The sequence below is a fragment of the Artemia franciscana genome, unplaced genomic scaffold (genome assembly GCF_032884065.1).
Source record: "Artemia franciscana unplaced genomic scaffold, ASM3288406v1 Scaffold_1089, whole genome shotgun sequence".
NCBI classification, from domain to species: Eukaryota; Metazoa; Arthropoda; class Branchiopoda; order Anostraca; family Artemiidae; genus Artemia; species Artemia franciscana.
The window spans coordinates 19,171-37,830 of NW_027062738.1; the positions used below are offsets into that span (position 1 = coordinate 19,171).

Genomic DNA, 18,660 nt, shown 5'->3' on the forward strand with positions numbered 1-18,660 from the left:
TTTTTGTAGATAGGAGCTTGAAACTTTTCAAAGGGGATCTCTGATACGCTGAATCCCATGGTGTGATTTTCGTTAGGATTCTGTGACTTTTAGGGTTTTTCCCTTTATTTTCTAAAATAAGGCAAATTTTCTCAGGCTCGTAACGTTTGATGGGTAAGACTAAACTTGATTAAATTTATATATTTAAAATCAGCATTAAAATGCAATTCTTTTGATATAGCTATTGATATCAAAATTCCATTTTTTTTAGAGTTTTGGTTACTATTGAGCCGGGTCGCTCCTTACTACAGTTCGTTACCACGAACTTTTTGATAAGGATTTTTCTTGTTTATTTAAGTCGTTTTGTGGAACCATAAAAGAGGGTATTTTTAGCATTTGTAAAGTACCACCTTCTAATCACAGGTCTAAAAGAAGAGGGAATAGTTGTGGGAAAAGTGGAAGTCATGGCCAATTGTAGAAAAAAGCCAAGACAGATTGTTGAATTAAGTGGGCAGCCCAGTCAAGGGTTAATTTTATCCCTTTGATTGCCGTTGTTACTGTCTGCCATTTATGCTACACCTTTCCGTGCATGTGTGTCCTTTCACAAATGCCAAACTAGAGTCGTACCTGTTGGAGGTTCTCGCTGGGGAACACACGCCGGTTGAATACGGGTTAAATTACTGGAAAATTTTCCTCTCATGGCTATCACTCGACAACGCTGAACTAGACTCAACCCTCTCATGCTAATTCACGGTGGGTTGGGTTCAACCTGTTGGAGGTTCTCTCTCAGGTTAATTCACGATCGCAGAAAGGGGGAAGCAGCATATTGACAAATTTGGCAATCTATTTACAACTGATTACCCCGCCAAAGAAATGAATATGAACGGAAATAACGAGTCCAATTCAAGGCCTACAAGGGCACGGAGGATCCGTGATCCTCCTTCTGGCAAAAACTATAAATTCCACATTTTTGAAGATATAAGCTGAAACCACTACAGTAGGGTACTCTGACACACTGAATCTGATCTTGGGATTTTCATTAAGATTGTTATACTTTTAGGGGATCTTTCCCCCTTTTTAGAAAATCAGGCGAATTTTTTCAGGCTCGTACCCTTTAACTGATAAGACTAAATTTAATATTTAAAATCAACCTAATGACCCGATTCTTTTGATATATCTGTTGGTATAAAAATTTTGTTTTTTAGAGTTCCGGTTACTATTGAGCCGGGTCACTCTTTACTTAAAGTTTGTTACCACGAAGTGTTCGTTGGAGGACAAGAAGTGAACTAATGTGTGAATTGCAAAGTGAAGACTCCTGGAGGCCAATTGGACTTAGGATCTAATGCTGGGTTTCCTTAGAAGGCGTAGAAAGCATAAAGCAAGGCTTAGCCTAAGAAATATATACCCTTTTGTGAACATTTTTGGAGAACCTGTGACCACAAGCTCCATCGAGGTCGTCATGAAAAAGTACCACTGTTGCCTTATGTACTATCCCACTTGGGAGGACCTCCAAGTATAAATAAGTATGGCAACACCCGAGGAAGCTGCTCAAAACGAATGTATTCAAGCCAAAGTAGCTGAGCTGGTAAAGCGTTATGTTTCAGGTTCTAGGGTCCGAGAGGCTCCAGGTTTGAACCTTGGCTTTAGCATTAATACAAAAGAAGAAAAAAACTGAAAAGGTAAAAACTACAAAAAAATTAAAAAGAAAATTTATATATATCTATATATATAAAAATAAGTTGTCTGTCTGTGTGTCTGTCTGTGGATCAGGTGACGTCATGTTTCTGTGTTGACTAACGTCATGAAATTAGTTGTCGTCATTTTTGCTTTGACGGTGACGTCATTAATGGTATTTAAGACATGCGTTCACGGAAAAATGTTTAATTGTAAAATGACTGAAGAACCTACAATGGCAACAGCCGAGGAAGCTGCTTAAAGAGTCTATGCCAAAAAACTTGCTGCTGATAGAGAAAGTAAGAAAAGAAAGCGTGCCGAGGAATCACAAGAACAGCAAGAAAACAGGCTTGCAGCTGATAGAGAAAGTAAGAAAAGAAAGCGTGCCGAGGAGTCACAAGAACAGCAAGAAAACAGGCTTGCGGTTAAAGAACGCAAAACCGCGCAGTTAGATGAAAATCCACCTGGAAAGCGAGAGTCAAAACATATCAAAACTGAAAATGATAGCGATGATGATTGGGTTTGGGATTTTGACTTGGATAAGGTCATCAATGCTTACCAGATTTAAGTTAAAAAACAAAGGTTCGGCGATATGTACTTCATAGTGACGCTGAAAAATAAAGAAGAAAAAAAAAACTGAAAAATGTAAAAAACTAAAAAAAACTGAAAAGAAAAAACACTCAAAGATAAATTAAAGACCGGGACACAAATGACGACCGACACAGAGGGAATATAAATGACGACCAGGAACCTCAAATAAAAATTACAGACTGGGACACCCGGACACAAATCACGACTGGGAATATAAATGGCGACCGGGACGCAGGGACACAACTACAACGGGGACAAACCATGGGGCAATACACATTTTTTCCAGGGTTTTTGCCTCTTCTGCTCTCTTTCTTTTGGTTTCCTTATAAATACTTCATAGTCCCGAATTTCCAGGAACGGCATTCCCCCCTGCCAGCGCCCATGTCATATAAATGAAGCTTTGAATGACCAGAGACTAAAGAGGTCATCTTATTCAAATATATTATCAATTTTCTAATATATTCACAAAATAAAATATTGGACAATCAAGTATTATGAAAGCATTTTTAAACAAGGTGCTAATCCTTTTTCTTGCCAAAAAACAGGTAGGTCCACAGATAAATTCTCATATGACTATCAGGTGACTTTTAACATTTCTTATGTTAGAAAATTTATAGATTGGGAAAAAGATTTTTCAAATGTTTTGAAATCCCCACCAACCCCCTTCTCGCCCTTGAAGAAAATCAATGCCACCACACTTGCCTAGAATAAGAGAAGCTGACTTTCTCGACTAAAATGCTTTATTCAAAATGAATTCTTTAAACCACAGAATACAGATTTTTTTTATGTTTGCCAACTTTTATAGCATATTCCATAACATCAAATACAATAAGAAAGCAGTTTCATTTCAGATACGTTTAATTAGTGAACCAGATCAGCTTCTTGGGTTGAAAGGGCAGGATGTGAAAGGAAAAATCAGAAAAAATTTATTTAATTTTACGGCTCCGACTAAAAATCCGTTATTTGAAAATGTAGTGTCCTTTGAAAATTTCAATGGTTTCCGAAATATATAAGAAAATTGAACTCAAAAAGTAAAACTTAGAACAGGTTTTGTCGCTGAGAAAAGAGGAAATCCTGAATTCTCGAAAAAGTAAAATATTAAAATGTGTTTGGAGCCAAATAGGTTAACCTGTGTTTGGAGCCAAATAGGGATTGACCAAATTGATACGAGTGGCTGTGCTTGACGCAATGATATCTAGGCCCATATGAAGGCTATCAAGGGATTTAAAGATACAGAAGAAAAATGAACTTAAAAGCTCCAATTTATAACACGCTATGTGACTGGGAATAGAGGAAAGTGTGAATTCTGTAAAATCGATATGTTATAATATGTAAGCATCCAAATAAATTAATTGAAGAACGATTGAACAAATTGATAAGAGCTGTGCTTGAAGAAGTGATATATAAAATTGATGTTTCCGAAATATTTTCAGATAGCGCCTTATCAGTTAGTGATGCATAAATAATATACGTAAAGACTCTATGCTCAAATCCCAAATCAAATCAGTCAAACTAAAGAAAAAAATAGTGCGATGTTCGTCACTTCTTTGTTCGAATCGACGAAAATATCAAAAACATTTTGAGTAAAGTTCAAGCTATGACCGAATTGTTCATATCTATGAGGCTTAGATGATCAAACAACATCACCTTAGCCACTGGAAGAGATAGCTTAAATCTGAGGTAAACGATATATGATTGAAAGTGATATTCACTAGTCTTTTAGGAAATTTGCCAAAAAGAATCCTTGGGAACCTATCGAAAAAAAGAAATAGTTATAGCACATTTATCATTGCTTTAACCGGAGAGCATGACTTGACTTAAACAGAATTTTACCGTCCTTTCAAAAACAGAAGCAAACAGGATTAACCACCTGAAAACATTCTTGTTCCTCGAATCACAGGAATCAGATTGTTAAAGCAGAAATCGACTCTGATTAGAAACTAGCTTAAACTATATAAACGTACCTTGGTTAAAAAGGCAAGGTTAAATTAGAATGCGTTGATTTAAACCAGTTTTTCCTTCTTTTTTAATTTTGAGAAACAAAAAGCAAAGAAGAAAACGGCACAAATCTATATATATATATATAAATAAGTTGTCTGTGTTTGTGTGTGTCTGTCGAGTGACGTCATGTTTGCGTGTCGACTGACGTCATGTTTTCGACTGACGAAATTACAGACCGGGACATCGGGACAAAAATGACAAAAGTGGCGCTTCGCGCCCCCCCAAGCCCCCCCCCCCCCCGCGCGCGTAAGTCGTTACACGCCATATTAGTTACGCGCCATTGTAGTTGTGTCCCTGTGTCCCACCTGTGAATATAGATAGATTTATAAATGTGTTTCAAACTACGTAAAAATTGCGAATATACAACATTCTTGGCTTTCCCATTGTCTGTGCGTATACAAAGCCGTATGTACTAATAATGACGTCATACGAAAACGCTCTTTTTACAATCAAACAAACATGCATACACACAACTCGTTTTTATATAGATAGATAGATAGATAGATACAATACAAATTAACTGCGTAAAACTTGCGAATATACAACATTCTTCGCTGTCCAATTGTCGCTGCATATAAATAGATTGTCAGGTTTACCGACCCTCGAACATGCAACGTACAATTGTCCATGGGAAAAACAATCAGTATTAAGATCTATACCACATTTTTCTAATGATTGACCTTGAGCTTTGTTAATGGTGATTGCAAATGCTAATCGAATTGGGAATTGCAATCTTTTAAATTGAAAAGGCAGATCCGTTGGAATCATGGGAATGCGAGGAATAAGAACAGCCTTACCCTCAAAAGACCCTGCTCTATGATAAATTTGCCCTTTTACTTTGAAAGTAGACATAAATTGATCTGGATTTTCGATTTGGGCTCCAAACGACGTCATTTGGAAACATGAGTTGTATTTTCTGATTTTTGACAAAAAACGCTTAGATTCTGACGTAGTTCCAGTAAGGAAAGTCTTCAATGGCTCTGGTGGTACAGCCAATAGAGGAAGTTTAACTTTTCCTGAGGCGCAACACATTCCCATTGTTTCACCATTGAATTTCAAGGCCTTGCAATAGGGACAAATTTTAGACATTGTCCCGATTTGAACACATCTACTCAAGCTATAATCATCGACTGGGCTGTACCTGAATGCCAGGCGATAACTTTCAGGTTGCTCTGATTCCTCGGCACGCTTTCTTTTCTTACTTTCTCTATCAACAGCAAGCCTGATTTCTTGCTGTTCTTGTGATTCCTCGGCACGCTTTCTTTTCTTACTTTCTCTATCAGCAGCAAGCCTGATTTCTTGCTGTTCTTGTGATTCCTTGGCACGCCTTCTTTTTTCACTTTCTCTTTTAGCAGCAAGTCTGCTTTCGCGTTGCTCTGGTAGTTCCTTGGCACGCTTTTTTTCTTTCTTTCTCTATCAGCCTCAAGCCTGTTTCCTTGCTGTTCTTTTGATTCCTCGGCACGCTTTCTGTTCTTTCTTTCTCTATCAGCCTCAAGCCTGTTTCCTTGCTGTTCTTTTGATTCCTTGGCACGCTTTCTTTTCTGACTTTCTCTATCAGCAGCAAGTTTTTTGGCATAGACTCTTTGAGCATCTTCATTGGCTTTTGCCATTGTAAGTTCATCAGTCATTTTAAACTTAAACATTAATAGATTTCTACGTGAACATATATGTCTTAAATATCTTTAATGACGTCACTGTCATAGCAAAAATGACGACAACTAACTTCATGATTAAATATCTTTAATGACGTCACCGTCATAGCAAAAATGACGACAACAACCTTCATAACGTCAGTCGACACAGAAACATGACGTCACCTGACAGACAGACACAGAGACAGACAACTTATTTATATATATATATAGATAGATAAGTTGTCTGTGGATGTGTCTGTCAGGTGACGTCATGTTTGTGTGTTGACTGACGTCATGAAGTTAGTTGTCGTCATTTTTGTTATGACGGTGACGTCATTAAAGATATGTAAGACATGCGTTCACGTAGAAATCTATTAATGTTTAACTTTAAAATGACTGATGAACTTACAATGGCAACAGCCGAGGAAGATGCTCAAAGAGTATATGCCAAAAAACTTGCTGCTGATAGAGAAAGTCAGAAAAGAAAGCGTGCCGAGGAATCAAATGAACAGCAAGGAAACAGGCTTGAGGCTGATAGAGAAAGAAAGAACAAAAAGTATGCCGAGGCACTACCAGAGCACCATGAAACCAGACTTGCTGCTAAAAGAGAAATTGAAAAAAAAGGCGTGCCGAGGAATCACAAGAACAGCAAGAAATCAGGCTTGCTGCTGATAGAGAAAGTAAGAAAAGAAAGCGTGCCGAGGAATCAGAGCAACCTGAAAGTTATCGCCTGGCATTCAGGTACAGCCCAGTCGATGATTATAGCTTGAGTAGATGTGTTCAAATCGGGACAATGTCTAAAATTTGTCCCTATTGCAAGGCCTTCCTCTATAAAAGTTAAACTTCCTCTATTGGCTGCACCACCAGAGCCATTGAAGACTTTCCTTACTGTAACTACGTCAGAATCTAAGCGTTTTTTGTCACAAATCAGAAAATACAACTCATGTTTCCAAATGACGTCGTTAGGAGCCCAAATCGAAAATCCAGATCAATTTATGTCTACTTTCAAAGTAAAAGGGCAAATTTATCACAGAGCAGGGTCCCTTCTACCATTCTCAGGCGAGAATCATAAATTTTTATAATTGTACTTCATCAGTGATAGAAATTCTGAATTGAATGCACGTTGCGAAATGTCTCCCAACGTTGAAAGGACAATCGTTTCCCAATCGCAACATCTTTTCCACGAAAATAATAATTTAGTGCGTCTGTTCAAAACAGCCATCGATTTGATGCCTACTGATACACATAAAATTGTTATTTCCGCTGACAAAACGCCTCCTGGCCAACATGTGCGTAGATACAATGCTCCAACTATCGACGAAGTGGCCATCGTTATGGTCGGTGATCAGTTTTTATCTCGAGATATTATTCTTCATAAGCGAAACGCTCAGTTGTTAACAATTGCTGAAACTCATCGATGCTACGATGCCCTACAATATCCTATCATTTTTTGGGATGGAGCCGACGGCTATACCTTTAATATTAAATTGATGAATCCAGCCACTAACAAAGAAATGAATAAGAAATGCAGCGCAATGCATTATTATTCCTATAGACTAATGATTCGGCAGGATGAAGAAAATTATATTTTAAAATGCCGTGAATTGTTTCACCAATTCGTCGTTGATATGTATGCTAAAATTGAATCAGAACGTTTGCTATATATCCGCCTGAATCAGACCAAGCTCCGCTCTGAACAATACATTCATTTGCGAGATGCAGTTATAAATGACGGTAATACCACAAACGTTGGAAGATTAACAATTTTACCTTCGTCTTATGCTGGCAGTCCCCGTCATATGCATGAATATGCTAAAGATGCTATTGCGTATGTTCGTCTCTATGGTCGTCCAGATTTTTTTATTACATTTACATGTAATCAATCTTGGGACGAGATACTGCAGCTTTTACTTCAAGGACAATCGGCGGTTCATAGACATGACATTACGGCCCGTGTCTTCCGGCAAAATTTGAAATCACTGATAAACTACATAGTAAAACTTGAAGTGTTTGGGTCAGTGCGATGCTGGATGTACTCAGTGGAATGGCAAAAATGAGGTTTGCCACACGCACATATACTAATCTGGCTACATAAAAAATTACTTCGAACGAAATTGATGATGTGATTTCCTCTAAAATATCTGATGAAAATGTTGATAAGGGGTTACATGATATTATTGTAAAAAATATGATACATAGACCTTGCGGGTGCACTGAACGAAAATTCACCATGCATGGCCAAAGGAAGGTGCACAAAGCAATATCCTCAACTTTTAGTATCCAACACAATTACTGGCAATGATGGTTACCCACAATATAGAAGAAGATCTACTGAAGATGGGGGTAAAACAGCAATAATAAAGAAGCGTAATGGTACCACCATCGAAGTAGATAACCAGTGGGTTGTTCCATATTCCCCATTATTATCAAAAAAATTTAATGCACACATAAACGTTGAATACTGTAACTCCGTAAAGGCAATCAAATACATATGTAAATACGTCAACAAAGGCAGTGACATGGCAGTTTTTGGCTTGCAGCCCGAAATCAAAGATATCGACGAAATCGTACAATATCAGGCTGGAAGATACATTAGCAGTAATGAAGCTGTTTGGCGAATTCCTTTATTTCCAATACATGATCGTAGTCCAGCTGTTGTTCACTTAGCGGTACATTTACAGAATGGTTAACGTGTTTATTTCTCGGAAACCAACGTGCAACAAAGAGCCCTGAATCCACCGGATAAAAGTTAACCGCTTTCTTTTCGCTTTGAAAAAATGATTCTTTTGCAAAAAAACTGCTGTATACTGAAGTGCCTTCGTATTACACGTGGAATACTAAAAATAAAGTATTTGAACGTCGAAAACAGGGTAAAAAGTATTTCCGAATATTCTAAACAATTATAAAAATAATAAATGGCTAAGAGAAAGAGCGATTCTCGCACCCAAAAATATAGACGTCCACGAAATCAACAATATTGTTTTGACCAAGATTCGAGACCAGGCAGTCCTTTACAAGTCAGTCGACACAGTTTTGGAACCAAATGAAGCGGTTAATTATCCATCTGAATTTTTAAATTCCGTGGATCTTTCAGGGTCTCCACCACACGTGCTACAACTAAAAATAGGCGTACCAATAATACTTTTAAGAAATATCAACCCAACAAAGCTTTGCAATGGCACGCGAGTTGCCGTAAAAAACAATGGAAAACTTAATAGAGGCCACAATCTTGACAGGGCCTTTTGAGGGTGAGGCTGTTCTTATTCCTCGCATTCAAATGATTCCAACGGATCTGCCTTTTCAATTTAAAAGATTGCAATTCCCAATTCGATTAGCATTTGCAATCACCATTAACAAAGCTCAAGGTCAATCATTAGAAAAATGTGGTATAGATCTTAATACTGATTGTTTTTCCCATGGACGATTGTACGTTGCATGTTCGAGGGTCAGTAAACCTGACAATCTATTTATATGCAGCGACAATTGGACAGCGAAGAATGTTGTATATTCCCAAGTTTTACGCAGTTAATTTGTATTGTATCTATCTATCTATCTATCTATATAAAAACAAGTTGTGTGTATGCATGTTTGTTTGTTTGTAAAAAGAGCGTTTGCATATGACGTCATTATTAGTACATACGGCTTTGTATATGCATAGACAATGGGAAAGCCAAGAATGTTGTATATTCGCAATTTTTACGTAGTTTGAAACACATATATAAATCTATCTATATTCACAGGTGGGACACAGGGACACAACTACAATGGCGCGTAACTAATATGGCGCGTAACGACTTACGCGCGCGGGGGGGCTTGGGGGGCGCGAAGCTAGTAGGGAATATAAATGACGACCGGGAAACTCAAAGAGAAAGCGACCGGGACACAAGGAATGTTCGATTAGCAATCACCATCAACAAAGCACCGGGACACAAATTACGACCGGGACACAGGGAGTATAAATGATGACCAGGACATAAGTAAAAAAAAAACTGAAAAAACTAAAGAAAATGTAAAAACTATAAAAAAAATAAAAAGAAAAAAAAACTAAAACTAATAAAAAAACTAGAAAAGCTAAAAAACTAAAAAAGAAAAAAAAAGAAAAAAAGAAAAAAAAAATAAAGGAGAAAAACAAAACTAAAAAAAAAAATAAAAAGAAAAAAGAAAAAAACTAAAAAAACTAAAAAAAAGTAAAAACTAAAAAAAAAACTAAAAAGAAAAAAAGGGGAAAAATACAAAAATTTCTTTCATCATATACCATTTCAAAAACGAATGTATATACAGACCGGGACACCGGGATACAAATGACGACCGGGACACAGGGAATGACAGACTGGGACACCGGGATACAAATGACGACCAGGACACAGGGAATATAAATGACGACCGGGACACAGGGACACAACTACAACGGAGACGCCGGGGGGCACAGGAAGATATATAAATGACGACGGCGACACAGGGAATGGTCGATTAGCAATCACCATCAACAAAGCTCAAGGGCAATCATTAGAATCATGAGGTATAGATCTGAATACGGATTGTTTTCCCATGGACCATTATATGATGCATGTTCAAGAGTCGGTAAACCTGACAATCTATTTATATGCACAGACAATGGGACAGCAAAGAATGTTGTATATTCGCAAGTCTTACGTAGTTAAAAACATATATATATATATATATATATATATATATATATATATATATATATATATATATATATATATATATATATATATATATATCTATATTCACAGGTGGGACAAAGGGACACAACTACAATGGCGCGTAACTAATATGGCGCGTAACGACTTACGCGCGCGGGGGGGCTTGGGGGGCGTTAAGTGCCCTCACCAACTAGGTTTTGGGGGGGCGCGCCAACGGGGATGCCGGGGGACACAGGGGGATATATAAATGTTATGGCCTCATTCAAGTGCTGGTCTATATTAATCACTAATTTAGGAAAACAGTCTTCCTTTTCTCCTTCTGTCTCTTTTTTTTTTTTTTTTTTTTTTTTTGTGTTTGTGCTGTAGCATTGGGGATTTTTCTTTTCATGATATATATATATATCTATATTCACAGGTGGGACATAGAGACACAACTACAATGGCGCTTAACTAATATGGCGCGTAACGACTTACACGTGTGGGGGGGGGGGCTTGGGGGGCGTGAAGCACCCCCACCAACTTGGTGTTGGGGTGGCACGAAGTGCTACCCCAACAGCTAGTTTTATAATACAACTAGAATGTAAGGTTTTCAGTCCTCTTGTGACTTTCAAATTGCTATCTGTGACAGTCGACAAAAAAGTATTTAGACGATAGTTCTATAAAATTATAATGAGACGAGTATTAGTATAATATATTTTATTAGTATTTTTAGTTGCAGGCAGGACAATGGAAATAGTACGATAAAACCAAAGATAAGGATATCATTTAAAATTGATGGAATTTTGACCTAAACACTTCCAAAATAACTACCAAAATTAGATTAAAAATATATAAGTTAATCTGTCATCTCAAAAAAAACATAACAGCAGTTCCTGGTGATTAATCCATTTTTATTCTGCTTTAAATTACTTTCCGTTTCGTGTTTTTTGCACATATTTTTCTTATCACAGCATTTAATTTATGTGAACTACATATTGAGGTAATATCTGTTTTTCGTTGTCGATGATAATCATTGTTCCTCTTCCAAAGGCATCCTTTTTAACACGGAGTGAGTCGTATCCATTCGTTAGAAGGGTGGTACCAGTAACATCCAGTGATCTCCCTGCTAATATCTTACAGAGTATCAGAGCTTTCACACTACCAGCATATCCTAAAGCTGTTTCAGGGAATTCTGAAAAATAATGTCCATGGCCATAAGCTGTTCGCTTAATGTAAGAGCGTTGAAAATTATTCTTGAGGATTGACTCAATATTTTTTTCAATTGGAGTACCATGAAATGCCAATATTGGATTGGCTTCTTCTGCACCAGCTCCATATTTCGCAGCAAACTGTTTTGAGGTTTCCAAAAATTGTGATTCTAATGCTGGGTTTCTCACATAAGTTACTTTTATCACATCTCTATTTTGACACAAGCGTCGAAACTGTGCCTCAGCTACACGAAAGTGATAGTCCAGCTCATTTGATGGATTAAAGTATCTACTTGGGTAAATTTCATGTTTCTGAAACTTTGCTGATAGTATACTTCCAAGAGGGACTCCCATTTGAGTAGCTTTGAAATTGATAATATATCTAGGATATGCTTGACGTGGGTCGTAGATGACGAATTCATCAAATAAAACTCCACCAGCACTTTTTGTGTCACGAGGAGCAAACAATGAGTCATAACCTAAACTTTTAATAGTATTATAATTCATTGTATATTGAGGAGTTGAAACCTTCATTTCTTTTCCAAGTAGAACGTCGCATAATATAAGTATATTTGACCCTTTTGTATAGATTTGTTGCGCACTCTTACTAGAATCAGTGGCAAAGTAAATACCAAAGCCGAACATTCTTTGTTGGCCATCGTTGCGCGGTAGTCGGAAGCCATTAGTAATAATATTCTCACAAGCTTCGGTGTTTGTACCGTGAAATTTCTCACGTGAAGTTGAAGGTTCAAATAAATTGGTTTGACATAAGTAAAAAGCTTCGAGTAAATTCGCATTAAAAACCTCTTGGACTGATGTAACCTCAGGGTGCCAGCTATGAGCAGGTTGGAAGTACTTAAGAACTTTGTCTCTAACATCTACAAAGACAGAGGACGAGGGATCCAAACCGGATACTTTAAACCTTGTTGTCTCATTTCTATACTCAAGTGCCTTTTGGTGGGCAATTTCTTGGTACGTTTCTAACTGACGTTTTCGTGCTTCTGAAAAGAAAACATGCATATATAAATGTATTTATTTGTTCAGTTGCTTTTTCTTATGTTTATTTATGATTTTTATGTTCAAAGTTTGCGACTAACAATTCCTGGAATTGCAATGCATTTGTAAAGCTTTGTGCCGTTTTTTTGAAATTACCAGTAAAATGACAAGCTTACCAATTCAAATAAATGTTTATTTAACAAAAAAAAAAAACACATTATATTCCTCTTCAAGAACAAAATACACAAAATGAGATGTCTAGTATTTATATACCCTGTCTTTATTTTCCTAAGGACTTATTAGTATGATAGTTCTGCCAATCTTTGCATTTCATATAATATTAAGCACCTTCTTGACCATGATTTATATGTGATAGTAAACCAATGATATTGTATGTTTTCGGCTTGTGGTTGCTATTAAATAATAAAAAAAAAACACAAGGAACAATATTAAAACTTAAAACGAACAGAAATTACTAAGTATAGGAGGAGGTTGCCCCCTTTGAAATACCGCACTCTTTACGCTAATGTTTTACTTTTTGTTCCAAGTATCTAAGAATGACTTCTGACACATAAGGACCATTTAACTGAAATAATAGGCCTTTTACAAATTCATAATAATTTAAGCATAAAGAGCGAGGTAGTGCGGAGGGGGTAACTCCCTCATATACGTAATAACAACCAAAAGAAAAAACTGACAAAATTGTGGTTCATAAAGTTCATGTTAGCGAACTGTAATTAAGGAGCGTCCCGGCTCAATAGTAACTGAAACTCTAAAAACAGGTTTTTTAAGAAGAATTTTGATACATAGATAAATTAAAAGAATTGGTTTTTATGCTGATTTCAAATATATACATTTCATTAAGTTTAGTTTTACCCATCAACGGTTAAGACCCTGAGAAGATTTTCCTGATTTTCAAAAAAAGGAAGAAACAGCCCCTAACAGTCAAGTGATCTCAATGAAAATCACGCTATTAGATTCAACGTATAAGAGAACTGTTTAGGTTTCAAGTTCCTATCTTCAAAAATGCGGAATTTTGCATTTTTTGCAAGAAAAACGATCTTAGAAAATCAGAAGAGGGCTCATTCGAAAACAAATTAAAAGTTCTAGTGTCCTTTTTAAGTGATCAAAAATTGTACGGCAACTAAATTTTTTCCCAAATCGTCCGATCATAATTTTGAGATTGCCATTTCTTCATCATAGATGAAAGGCTCAATGCATTTAGGTATAACATGACCCCCCTCCACCCACAGACCCAAGAGATAGGTCTTTAAGTTATAAAATTTGCCCATTGTTTACGCATAGTATCTGTTATTTGGATGCATGCATACATTTTCAAAATGGGGGGACACATTTTCTACTGGTGATTTTTCCACAGGGGAATCTTCCATTGGGAGGGAAGTTTCCTGGAAGTGAACTTGTGAGGGAAATTATAAACTGTGGAAATTTGCTAGAATTCTTGTACAAAACTCTTTTCATATGTCTTAATTCTCTTTTCCGTCTCAATTTTACGTTTGGAGTGGTTAAGAGTAATTGTCTGGAGTAGATTTTCACCGAGATTGAATTATATAGAGGATACATCCATGGTTAGATTCATCATAGTTGAAAGGCTCAATGCATTTAGGTATAAAATGACACCCCTCCAAACATAGCCCCAAGAGAAAGGTTTTCAAGTTATAAAATTTGCCCATTGTTTACCACCAATTGTTTTATAATTGGTGCATAATTGAATAATTGGTCTGTCATTTTTATCACCAAACTTTACTTTATATGAGCTATGTTTTACAGTCTGCGTAATGAATAAACAAAGGTTGCTATTTAGAGTTCTAAATTACAAGATAAACCGAATAAAGATATTTGAAGGTCCATCTTCGAGAAACCCAATAATCACCAACTGTAACTATTTTTTATTTATTTTCAAATTGTTCCTCTAAGCTGAATTTACATTGTTTGAAGTTTGAAGTGATTCAGAAAAGGTTTTATATACATATTTTTCTTGGCCCTATGGCAGGGGTTTCGTCTATATAGCATTTTTCGCCTATATTTCACATTACATTTGAGTTCAATAGTGCAAATGGATGCAAGTTTCATACAAATATAAAGTTAATACCCTGATTTTAGCATCAATTTTGGTGGCCCCACCTTAGGAGTCCCCATGCCCACAAATTAAAATATTTTTTATTCCTTTGTAATTAATTCCCTAAATTTAAGATCATACACATTGAAGTTTGAAGTGGTTCCCTATGGCTTCCACCGTCCCTCAATAATGTTTAAAACCTTTTGTTTCGTATTTTTTTTTTTTTTTGTAAATTTTATGTCGTTTACATCCCAATAATATTTAAAAGCCTTCCTTTTTATTGATTTTTGGCCAACATTTTATACATGGCACTTCCGAGCTTGAATTTATCCAAATTTTTGGATATTTATACCTTCCTATAGTACAACTTCCTATGCCCTTTTGTAGCATTTAAAGCCCTTCCTTGTTATCAATTTCAACCCTAATTTACATAAATTAGTCTCCTAACTCTGATCTTTTTTACATTTTCTGAAATTTAGATACAAACCCATACCTTCCTGTGTCCCTCAATAATAATTAAAACACTTCCTATCTATTAATATTAACCCTATTTTCCCCCAAATTACATTCATAGCTTTAACGTTTTCCTTTTTCTTTGAAAATAACGTTAGACTCTGTACCTTCTAACGTCCTTAACTAATATTGAAAAAAAACTTTTAATATTACTTTAATATTGCTTTAATATTTTAATAACTTTTAATATTGAAAAACTTTTTATTGATATCAAGGCAATTTTTCAAAATGCTCCTAAACTTGGATTTTACCATATTTTCTAAAATTGTTATATACTTCTTAACCTATATCTGTCCTCTTAATATTTTGAAAAGTATACATTTCAAGCCAATTTATCAAATGTTATCGTAAAATTGGATTTTTCAACATTTTTGAAAATTTTTGAATACCCCTATACCTTTTTCAGTGCTCTAATAATATTTGAATGACTACCTTTTATTAACTTCAATATATATTTCTCCCCAAATTTCAAATTTCGCATTTAGCTTGGTTTTCTGAAAATTTTAACTAACCGTATATTTATCTTCTTGCTTTATTAATGCTTATTAATTTCAAGCCAATTATTTTTTTTTAATTTATTTTTTATGAATTTTTTATTTATGAAAGTAAGGAAAGTGAAAATATTTCAATCGTACTTTGTTTTCAGCATAGCGCAAATTGTATTCTGGTCTTGAGAAGGTATGGGGGTTATCAGCCCTAATCATGTTAATTTTTACTCGTTTTAGTTTGTTTCGGCTATTTATTGTAATTTCTGTTCGTTTTGAAATTCATTTATTTATTGATAGTGATGTGTGGTAGTTTTATGCTTCGAAGATTATTTGACTTTATTTTTTTCATTCTTAACTTGATGAAGATCTTTACTTTTCTTTGAAAAACTTGTTTTGCGGAAAATGTTCATTTAATTAATTTCTGTTTATTTTTTATTGAGCTTGCCTTTTTCATGTAAAAAATAATATTTTATATCTTTTTAGCTTTTTCAAACAGTTCGTGGTAACAAACCTTATGATATCCTTCTTCAACGCCCTGCTCTTTACGCTAGAGGTTTTGCTCTTTTAAAAAGTAGAGTTGAGAGAAAGAGCCAAACTTTAGTGCAAAGAGCAACGCGTTGAAGCAGGAGCAACCCCTTTCATATACGGGGTAATTTCTGTTCGTTTTAAGTTTTAATGTCGCTCCTTACTTTCAGTTAAAAAACTTTTTTTTTATTTAATTCTATAAGAATCCATAGTATGGGTTGCTATTTTATGTTGGAGAAACTTTTACAACAATTTTTAATCCTGACACAAACAGTATTTTTTAACTAAATTTTATAGTTTCTGAAGTTTACCTAAGAAATAAACTTAAAATCATCCCCAAAAGATTCTATCTAAGATATTTGACAATCTGGATACACTTACACTCTTTTAATTTATTTAAGTAGTAAGAGCAGAAGTAGTAATAGTGATATCCCCAAATGTTTCAACTTAACACCCTCAGTCGTTGTCAATATATTACTGATGTGTCTTATTGGCAACCATAAATACAATGCCTTTCAATTTATTTTAAAGCAACTTTTAGTTTTAAAGTATAATGGGCCAATTGCATAATTGTGGAGGGGGGGGGTTGACATGCCTTATATACCTAAAAACAAAGTTGCTGGACCGTTCTACTATGCTCAACAAAATAGCTGCCTTAAAAGTTTGACTGGATGCGTTTGGAAAATGAATGGGCTTGAGAGAAGAGCTGTTTATCCTCCAATTTCGTTTTACTCTTAAAACGGGCACCAGAACTTTTAATATTGAATTGAATTAGTTCCTTTAAAAGTTTCAATGATATTTCTAGCTATTATAAAGTGGTGCTGCCTATGATATTGCTTATATGCCGTTCTGAAAACCTGCATGCATACAGTGTTGTCTTTTAATTGAAACTCATAAGCGTTCCCTAAAAGTTTCATATTAATACCTTTATCGGCATTAGTTACATTGACAGCAGTGGTAGTAATAAAAGTGTATATAGAGGGCCTTCTGGCTAGTTCAAAATCCACCACAGCTTACCCTTAAAGGTCTATATTACTAATATAAATTGTTCTTCAGATATTGCTTTGTCGCCTTTTTGAAAGTCCACATGCTCATAGTTTATTTTGATTTAGTTCAAAATCCGCCCAATTATTTCTTAAAAACTTCACCTTGCAACCCTTAGTTTGTGCAGTAGCAATAGTTGACGCAGCATTAGTAGCAGTATGCACATAGCACCTTTGGTTTTCTTAATAACTCCTTCAACACATGCTGAAAGTTGCAGCTTAATAAATACCATGAATCACTACTGAAGCATTTTTGATGCGTCCGCTTGACAGCCTATGTGAGCATAGTGCGTTTCGATTTAGTTCCATACAAATTCTATATATCCTACATTTTTCACCTTCATAGCCTTAGTTTTAATAGCAATAGTATGAATAGTAGCTGTAGTACCAATTTTAGTAGCCATAGATTTAGTAGCAGTAGTAGCTAGCAACATCCGCAGTAGTATGAGTAGAAGCAGCAGCATTAGGATGTTCAATATCCCTCACAACAACCCCTGTTAGTTTCAACTTCACGCACCAAACTGTTTCTAAGATATTGCTGTTACATCCTTTTGACAACCTTCATACAGAGAGAGTGCTCTCATTCAATTAGTCTTCCCCTCTAAATGTCTTGAAAATGTCACCTTCCTGCCCTTAGGCGTTGTTTTAATAGTAGTCACAGAAGTAGTATTATTTATATGTAGTATTTTCTGAAGTGTATACGATCATCCTTTCTATATAAAACTTATATGCCCCCAGGGCATAACTTAAAACCTTCTTCCTGAGGACTTTGGGGGGGGGGGAGGGGGGATTGTCATTTTCAAAGTCATAATTTCTGGACCTTTCAATTACGTTGAACAAAATGCCTATCTTAAAATTTGGATTGGATATGTTTGGGGTAATGGTGGATGTGGGAGGAGGGGATAGTTGCCCTCCAATCATTTTTGATTATTAAGAAGGGCACTAGCCCGTTCAATTTCTAATCAAAGGAGCTGTTTCCGAAGTTTCTACCACAACAAATGGCCATCCCAAAATTCTATCGGACTGATTTCGCGAAAAAAAGAGGTGTGGAGGGGGGAGGGGTATCAACCTCCCAATCACCCTGAGTTTTAAAATGGACACTATAATTTCTAATTACCAGTCCAATGAGCCCTCCCACCCCCCTCCCTCGAAGTGCATACGATCGCCCTTTCTATATTTACCTTATTTGCCCCCAGGAAATAGCGTACAACCCTTGCCTTGAAGGCTCTGGGGGAGGGGGAGGGGTTATCATCCTAAAAACATAATTTCCAGACCTTTCATTTAC

At 35.9% G+C, this 18,660-nt stretch overlaps 1 protein-coding gene across 4 annotated transcripts in view; it reads right to left on the reverse strand.

The window, feature by feature from the left end:
* Positions 1 to 11,227: 11,227 nt before the first annotated feature.
* Positions 11,228 to 18,660, reverse strand: part of LOC136042317 (uncharacterized) — a 108,866-nt gene continuing 101,433 nt past the window's right edge. For all 4 annotated transcript variants that reach the window (XM_065727268.1, XM_065727269.1, XM_065727266.1 and 1 more), the window contains one exon: positions 11,228 to 12,734. In XM_065727268.1, coding sequence (XP_065583340.1) covers positions 11,500 to 12,734 — 1,235 coding nt within the window. In that variant the 3' untranslated portion in view covers positions 11,228 to 11,499. The remainder of the gene's footprint in view (positions 12,735 to 18,660) is intronic.